Below are 8,900 nucleotides of genomic sequence, written 5' to 3' on the forward strand. Positions count from 1 at the left end.
GGACACAGTTGTCAGTCTCCCTCGCTGGCGTGGGGGCATCGCCCCGCTTCAGTTGCCAAGTAACCGCCTGAGCATCTTCCAACTGTCCCCAGCAACCGTGCCATGCCAACTGGCCACCAACAGCCGGTGGCCACAGGCACAACTGGGGCAAAGAAGGTTCTGGGAAAGCAGAGGTAAGAGGCACCTAGGGGTTCATCCCCTGCCCAGCTGCCTCTCCCCACGCACCACCAAGCCCTCAGGCTTGCAGGGCAGCTCCTGGGCTGACCTGGGAGAGGAGCAGTGCTGGGAGGACCTGGGCTCTCTGGGTCCTACTGGTGGCTGGAGCGATGGCCACCATGGGCGATGAGGAGCTGTCAGCATATTTCCGCATGCAGTACAGGCAGAACCTCCTGCCCTTGCTCAGGTGAGGGGGCTCCTCCACCCGCCTCCATCTCCTCCATCCTCTTCTCTTGTCTCCTCCATCCCTCTTTCCCCTACCATGGCAAACTCCCATCCCTTATGTCCACCACTTCAGTCCCCTCTTGTACCTCCCTTCTCCAGCACTGTTCCTCCCTGTAACACCCCCTTGCTCTGTCAGTGGGATCCCTGCTGGGGAGGGGTGGGGATGCCATGCTGCCAGATGAGATCCAACACTCTGCCAAGGTACTAGACCCAGCATGTAACCTCGAGGAAAACTTCTGTGGCAGGAAGCTCAGACTGACAGAGGAGGACTCCCTGTCTCCATTTATTCGCCTCCAGGAGAAGAAGAAACAAGCCCGACTGATGCAAAAGGCTCTGGAGGTGAAGGAAGAGGTGAGAAAGATGGGAGGATTCTGGGGCATGGTTGGGAGGACTTGTGGTTTTTTGAAGGGCAGCAGTGGGCAGGTCACTGGCTCCGGGTGCGGGCAGCCATGTCACGCTCACTCTGATGCTGCCAGGCCTTCAGGGAGAGGATGAAAGTCATAACCTGCCGGTGGAGGGACATCCACACCAAGGAGGCTCAGCTGAAAACCTACATGGAGAAATCTGGCAGGATTTTAAAGGTACACCTGTCAGCTCGGCTGACACGACCCTGAAGCTGCACCACCACCTCCTCCCCTCCCTTGGGGAGACAGTCTTGGGCCACCACGTCTGTCCAAGCCTCCCATGAGCCTGGCAGTGTGAGGACCAGGACTGGCAGGGCACAGGGTTTCGTACTACAGATGTGGAAAGCCCTGGTAGGGCTTGGGAGGAAGAGAGCTTGTTCTGTACCAGTGTGATCTCCTGAGAGCCCCAAACATCCCCCAAGGAGGGTCTCAGCCTGTGCCCACTGTTGACACCCAGGTGTCTTCCAGGGACAGGTACCAGTAGGTCTGAAAATCAGAGTGCCATCCCAGGTGCCTGTCTCCAAGACTGAAGGGTCAACGGAAGAGGGATGGCCCTGTTAAACAGGGAGTGAAAATGCTCCCAGGGGTGCTCCAGCACTGGTTTCTGCTCTGTGAAGGTATCTCCTCCCAGTGCTGTTGAGTGACCCAGCTCCATCTTCCCTTGCCTTCCTTTCCCTCTCTGTGTGTGTGTGTGTGTGTGTGTGTGTGTGTGTGTATGTGTGTTGGTGGGGGAAACACCACCAGGAAAATGATAATATGCGAATCCAAGCTCTGAAGAAAGCCAGCAAAGAGAGAGAGAGGAAGATGCAAAAGGAAAGTGAGCTTTTGAGAGCTAAGAGGGAACTGGAAGCCCTGAGAAATAAGCACCAGAAACTCTGCATCAAAGTGCAGAAGTACTCCATCTTCAACAAATACCTGGAGGATGTGGTGAAGATCTCACAGGTGAGTTTGGACATGAGAGAGACAGATCATGGCCTCGAGGTGGGTGTTAAACCTAGAGGAGATAAGGCAAGTCCAGGGAAATCATAACACTTGGTCAAACCCAGAGACCTGAGATGGGATGGGAAGAGGTTCCCTGCAACCAAGGTGAGCCAAGCGAACCAGAGTTAGGGGAGGAGAACCAGAAAAGGAGTTGAAGACTTGAGAAAACCAAAGAAAAAATGTTAGAAGGGGGAAAAGCATAGGGCTAAGGGAAATGGAGACCCCTTTGTGTCACTGTTTCATGTCACATTGATAGTTTGGGAGAAGTGAAAAGCTGCCCAGGAATGGGAACCCAGGCAGTTGTCAAAAAAGCTGTGCCCTCTCTCAAGGATGCCCAGGCATCACTCCATGCATCGCTCATACTCCTGCAGTCCCAGCTGCCCCCCTCCCATGTCTAGGTGACTCAGCACTGGCAGTTGTAGTTGTGCTTTGTGTTTTATCAGAGCACTGCTCACCTGGGGAAGAGGTGCAATATCTCCCCTTGCTTATGGGCAGTGACAGCTCTTGGACTGGCACAGTGGGATGTCATCACAGAGGGAATGTGGCGATGCTCATAAACCAATTGGGGCAATAGTCAGGAAGGGAAGATCTTTCAGCTGGGGGAGGTGTCCCTGGTCAGGGCAGGGTGCCAAACAGCACGAGACTTGCAATCGTGATGAGGGGAGGGCGGGGGGATTACTAACACCAGGAGCTCTGTGCTGCAGTTTCAGGAGATGCAGGAAGTCATTTGGCACTACAAGACACTGGTGAGGATGCAGAAGGACCTGCTGCAGTCACAACAGGGGCACAAGGAAATGTCTGAGCAAGCCAAGGTGCTCCTGGACCAGTACACAGCAGAGAAAGAAGCTGAGATCCTGCAGTACAAAAATGAGCTGGTGCAGCTCCAACTACATTTTGACCAGGCTCAAAGCGACGTCCTCTCCTGGGTGAGGAAATGTGGGGTGGGCAGGGGAAGATCTCCAAGGCCTGGCTATGTCAAGACCAGCTGATGGCCCATCCCTAAGCCATGGGGTCATGGCAAGGCCCAGTAGCAGCCTTTGTAATTGGAGGAGATACCTAATTTTGTCCCTCAAAGGGGTCGTAGAATGAAGAATGACAGAGCAGGTCTGGAGCAGGTTACATCAGGGGTTAAAACAAGGCCCTCACACAGCCATCGTGATCTTTCACTTCTTGCTTGAACTCATAGTCAAAAGACATCAGCTAACCAGGCTTTGGGGAGATCTGCCTTGGCACAAAACCCAAGCATACTCCACCACGTGTCCATTGGGTTTGTCTAGCCTGGTCATACTCATTTCCATTCACCATTCCTTGCAGCATCATCCCTGTAATGGGGCTTCAGTGTGGCATGTCTCATGGTCTCCACTGTTCACGGCTCAGGCCTCAGGCTCTCCAGTGCTGAAGCAGCATCTTTGCTGGGGCATGTCTCCATGTTGCATGTCTCCTTCTCCTCTCAGGAGACTCGCTGGGCTGACATCCAGAACACAACTGCCAAGAAAACCCTGAAGCTGGGGACCATCAAGATGGCCATCCTCAACCTCTTCCAGTGCTTGAGCATGCAGCTGAAAGCAAACCTGAATGTGCCGGTGGATGACACCTACAGACAGCTAAACATGGTAGAGCCAAGCCAGACCCCTTCTCCCTGCCCAGAAAGAGGGAGCAGTAATGACCCTCAGCTGCCCAAAGGGAGGGGAGAGCCCAGAGAAATCCATGTGCCCAACAGACACCTTCCTTTTCACCTGGGCTCTGTCTTGGGCATGGGGAAAGGGCAGAGGACACCAGGCAAACCTGTCTCACCCAAGGATGCAGAGCAGGGTGTGGGTCCCTGTGGGGGCAGAAGGAGTGGGAACCAGGCAGGCTGGGGCAGGGGATACAGGGGATGCAGACCAACCTATGGCCAAGGTTTGGTTTCATTCACCATTGCCCTGAACTCAGACTCACCCACAAAAGTCCATTCTGGTGGTGCAGATCCAGCAAGGCAAATGCCTTATCCTCCTGCTCAGTTTGGTTGGTGAAATTTGCCCTCCAAAAGGGCCAACAAGCTCCTCTCTGCCTCCTGTTCCCATCGCTGCTCTGAGCTCTGCCATCTCTCTTCCCCACCCTAGGTTCAGCAGTTTATGCAAGACCTCACAGACATCTCTATGGAGATGAAACAGAAGGACATGCAGAATTGCCAGCGAGCAGCTATACCTACAGAGCTGTAAGGGACATGCCAACATGACCTGCTCTGCCAGCAAAGGCTCAGCAGGGTGGGAAGGGAAAGAGGAGGACAGAGGGCCCTACAGATATTGTAGACTCCACCTTAGGTTACACCAGTGAAGCTTCATACCTTTCTGGCTCCTCTGTTCCATACAGTTGCTGACACCTTTTACACTATTAAAAATAACCAAATATTTTAAGATGTCTCTTCATTTCCTGGGAGGATTGGAAACATCAGAGAAGCTCCATCCCACTGCTCCACCCCAAATGCCATTGGGGTGCCTTCTCTGGCAGATGGGATTCTGGTTGCAGGAGACGGTGTCCCAGCAAAGCATGCAAGATAGGGAGAGCAGGCTGGGACAGGAATATAGTCTTAAACAGGGATTAGTACTAGTGTTCACATCTGGACATCCCACTCAGCCTAAGCTCTGAGATATTTGAGAGGGATGTCACAACGGGGTGGGGGGACTGTGCTGCAGGAGAGCTTCAGAGATTTTCCACCACCACACCCCGCACATCCGTGGGTGTGGATTTCTATGTACTAAAACTCACCTTCCCCCTCAAGCTGTTAGGGAAAGTGTGGAGAATGGATATAGATGAAGGATGAACCAGCCAAAGCTATTGCACTGAACATCCAGCTGTTCATCGTGAGTGCTAACATGATGAATACAAAACAAGAGGACTAAAAATGGCTCTGGAGACACTCTGTGGAGTTCAGGCCAGGCTCAGAGTCTTTTTGGGAGGACCTTTTAATGGATCAAGGACCCAATGACATAAGCTTACAGATTTTGAGGCAAGAGACCATTAATCACATGCTCTTGCTCCCTTCTCTCCAGTCGATGCTCCTGTCCTGAGCCAGTGGATTCAGCTAATGCATCCTCCAGAAAAGTCTGAGTCCAGTTGGTCCACGTTTATAATGCCTGGGGGTTTCTCAGGCACCTGACCGCTTCCTTTAAGAGTGAGGAAGGCAGAGACTGACTCCCTCCCTTCCCCAAATCTGTGCTTTCATGAGCAACAAGGAAAACAGATGCACCCCAGAGCTGGTGCTGGCTGCTTGTTTGGAAAGCAGAGGAAGGATGGGTTCAGGGCGGGAGCACTTGGTGCAGAGTCTGAACAGAGGATGCTCCCTCTATGTCTTTGCTGTTGCTGTCTCTGCAGGCTTGAATTCATAGGAATAAATTCAATTATAAACACAGTACCTGAGGTCAGGTCTCAGCAAGAACTCATCCAGGAAACCCAATTTCTCTCAAGCCTCTGAGCTCAGACCCATGTTGGGCCATTGAAGCTGTTACCATCCATCAGCAGAAAATGACCCTGTGCAGTGTCCTCAGTGTGATGCCAGTGCAGAAGAAAACACAATAGTGAAAGCCTCCATTGCAGAGGCAAGGGCAGTAATTGCTTCTCAGCTGCTATATGTGGAAGAAGAACTCATTTCTTTCTGAAACCTTGACATGTAAATGCAGTGTGGGCCACGACGTGCCCTGTGTTCTTCTGAATAGATCCCCAGAGCAGTGGGAGGTGAGTGGCAGTTTGCATTTCAGCTGGCAAGGAAAAGTAAGAACTGTTGCAACTTTATGCAGCCACCATGTGCCTACACTTTAATGATTATACTATGTTCATTCTGTAAAGCAGGTAGAATAACTGTCAGGAAGGGGCAAGTGTCAAGGGAAGGAGCTAAGGTGGCAGCAAAGCCGGCAGGAGGATATACTCACTGACAGGATGCAGCCCCATGGTATGCAAGCAAGAGCAGAGGGGTTCATGGCTGCGTCCAGTGATTCCCACACTAGTCTACTGTGATGAGGCAGATCCAAGGTGAAGCCAGAAAGTCAAGTCAGCAAGGCACAGTGAGAATCAGCCAGGTACAAGGCTGGTCACAGGCTTACCTGCAAGGCAAGGATCTAAGCATAACTGCAGCTCCTGAGCAAAGCCAGGGAAGCTCCACTGAAGGCTCCACACAGCTCCTTCTCACGCCTTATCTGTTTTTCCAGCAGTCTGATCGCAGGTTACATGGCTGTCCCACATCAGGGCTGACCTTGAGCACAGGCAACCAGACCCCTGGCAGGTGGGGAACGCGTTGCAGAGCCCGTGGGTGCACTGAGAGCTCTGGCATTAACAGCTCCTTGCAGTGGGCTGGGAGCCCCACGGTGCTGACGTTTGCGAAGAGCCCTATTACCTCTTGTGGCAGGAGCCCAGATTCATGTCCTATTGAAGTCATGATGAAACCAGTACTGTGGTCTGGGCTCTGCTCTGCTTAGTGTGTACGTGCACAGTCTTTGCTCCAGGGACTGCAGGGTGCAAGGAAGAAAGAGATGCCCAGTCTGGGAGCAGAAACAGCACAGAGGAGCCCAGGGTCAGCCAGGGGCTGAATGACAGAGTTGGGAAGAGGTTGGTTTCTTACCCATTGGCCATCCAGAAGGAGGGGTATTTAGTTGCCACATGAACAGAGTAGGCCATGACTTAGGGACAGGAGCTGAGGGTTGTGGGGGGATGCTCAGGGGGATAAGAGGGATGAAGAAGAGATGGGGCCTTTGGTAAAGACTCTACATGGGGGGCTGTGGATCTGCAGTGATTCCTTGCATGGGAAGAACTTCCCACAAATCCCGAAAGGCAAACCCTTCCTGCTGCCATGCCTGGGCCTCCTTCCCCAGCCAGCAGAAACCTTCAGCCTGGCTGCACTCTCTGCATGGCTGGGACTGCAGAGGTGGCCTTGAGAGGCAGGTAATGCAGAGCACTTCAGGCCGGTGAAAATAGATTTCTCAATGGGAAGCAAATATATTTCTTTTTGTTTGCATGGAGTGATCTAGTGCTCAGCCCTGGGACTGGGCCTCACGAGGGGCATGCCACCTCTGCAGAGACAGCAGCTCTCTGTGCCAGGGCTGGATCTGAGAGCCTTTGCCCCACAGTCAGCAGCATCCAAGGATGCTGGCCTTCCTTGCTCTTCTGCGAGACCAAATACACAGCAGCAGAAGAGAGAATAAAAACAAACAGGAGAGAGTGAACCTTGCTGAGGCCCTCAGGGGTCCTAGAGGTTGGTAAATGTCTCGTAGAGGCACTGGTGATGATACCAAGAGCTGCTGCCTGCACTGGAAAAGTCAACTCATGACTCATGCGAGCAGAGACGATGTTGTGCGTTTGTGCCCTTGCATCTTGTCTCGGCAGTGACATACCCAAAGGGACCAGAAGCATTTACACCCATCCTGAGAGGTGACTCAGCTGTCCCCTCACCTTCCACCCACGGCCACCCCCTCACCCACGTTGATGCATCTCACTGGTGGCAGCTCACGGGAGTTAATGGGAGCTAAGGGCAGAGGAGCAGCTCTGCCCAGCCGCTGAGGAAGACGGGGCTGCAGCTCTGAGCCTGCCACTCTGCGAGTGGTGGTCTGAGGGCATGGCTGTCTCCAGGCTGGGCTTATGGAGGAGACAGACCTGATGGGCCAGGTTTCCTAAAGGCCTTTGGACACTGAGTGCTGGCCAGTTCAGAGACTTGTCTCTTATCTGGATGTCTGAGCTGAGCTCTTCTGAGGAACCTTCAGCACGGCACAGAAAGATGAGACACATTGGTCCAACCAGGCACTTTCTGATCTGTTTCAATGTATTTTCTTCCTTTCATTCAGTAGACTGGGCCTGGCAGTGTCCATCTGTCAGCCAGTACATCACACGCAGCATGTCCCTTACAGTTCTACTCAAAGGCCAAGCTGAAGACCTGTGCTCCTGACTGGTCCTGATGTCCTGTCTGCTCCTGCTTAGCCCCAGCAGCCCTCACCATCCTGAACATGAAGCCACAGCATGTGTGGATGCTGCTCTGCAGCATCATTTGCTGGAACTGCTTGGTTCTGTGGCCCCATCCATGCCTGGTTTTAGAAAGTCAGAGACCAGCAATTGAAACTTGAGGGCAGATTTTGCCATTGCGCATTTGCCAGTGCGCCATTTGTGCCACACCAGCAGAGCAGAAATAGCAGATCCCCCACAGTGCGAAGTCATTACCCAGGTATGAGTAAGCCATACTCAAATCCCAAATTGCTGGGAGGCATTGCAACTAACTCTTCTTCTTCCATAGAGCTGGACAGATGGCATTGCTCCTCAGATGCAGCACTATGACCTTCTGACCAGCTGAGCAAGCTCTTGAAAAGAGACAATGTCAGGCTGTCTACCACAGGGATCACAGACAAGCTAGTGGAGGGAAACACCAGGATCCCAGGGATCTCTATCTGTGGGCACATCAGGGGAAGGGAGTTATCCCCAGATGCCTTTGTCATGAGCAGGGTGGTGGGACACCAGCCTGGATTAGACCCAGCCAAGCTGCTGGAAGGACAGACGGGGGTGACACAGAAGTGCTGTCCCTGGCTGCCTCCCAGGTGGGAAGGCATGACAAGAAGGTATTTCCCTGCCTGCTCCAGAGGAGATTTGATTCCTGTCTGAGCCATGTCTAGTAGTTTTCATAGCCAGCAGCACACTCAGAGAGATGTCACCACCACAACAGCACTTTTTGACTTGCCCAAATGATTCAGTGTCCTTGTACAGATGAGTCTACTGGAGAGGCTCTGGCCAGCTTATGGAGTACAGGTTGTGCCCTGGATGGCTACAAGTTGTCTAAATAACCCGAGATCCTCACCTCCCCTCACATGACTAGGAGCCCCTAAAGATGCCTCTTCAAGAAGCTTTGGCAAGACATGGTGCCCATGGGGTAAAGGGGACAAGGTGGTACCCCAAGTGTGGGCTGACACTGTCATGACTGGGGTGAAGGGATCTTTGGTCAGGCTTGCCTGGAAGGGGAACTAGGGGTTACAGGGGTCTGGGGGACTGACACTGGCTGCTCCAGCCTGTGAAACTCATTTCATCCTTCTTCTTCCCTTTCCCTGGGGAGCTGGAAAGGAAGGA

The 8,900-nt window shown here is 52.9% G+C and overlaps 1 protein-coding gene across 1 annotated transcript; it reads left to right on the forward strand.

Moving 5' to 3' along the window:
- Positions 1–317: 317 nt before the first annotated feature.
- CCDC42 (coiled-coil domain containing 42) lies at positions 318–5,464 on the forward strand. The gene is made up of 8 exons (XM_075519181.1): positions 318–403; positions 687–792; positions 918–1,022; positions 1,590–1,787; positions 2,531–2,752; positions 3,281–3,439; positions 3,929–4,023; positions 5,308–5,464. Exons 1-8 carry the CDS (start codon positions 327–329, stop codon positions 5,462–5,464), a joined length of 1,119 nt encoding a protein of 372 aa, XP_075375296.1. The 5' UTR covers positions 318–326.
- Positions 5,465–8,900: the final 3,436 nt, after the last annotated feature.

This window comes from Mycteria americana, chromosome 16 (assembly GCF_035582795.1).
Source record: "Mycteria americana isolate JAX WOST 10 ecotype Jacksonville Zoo and Gardens chromosome 16, USCA_MyAme_1.0, whole genome shotgun sequence".
Taxonomy (NCBI): domain Eukaryota; kingdom Metazoa; phylum Chordata; class Aves; order Ciconiiformes; family Ciconiidae; genus Mycteria; species Mycteria americana.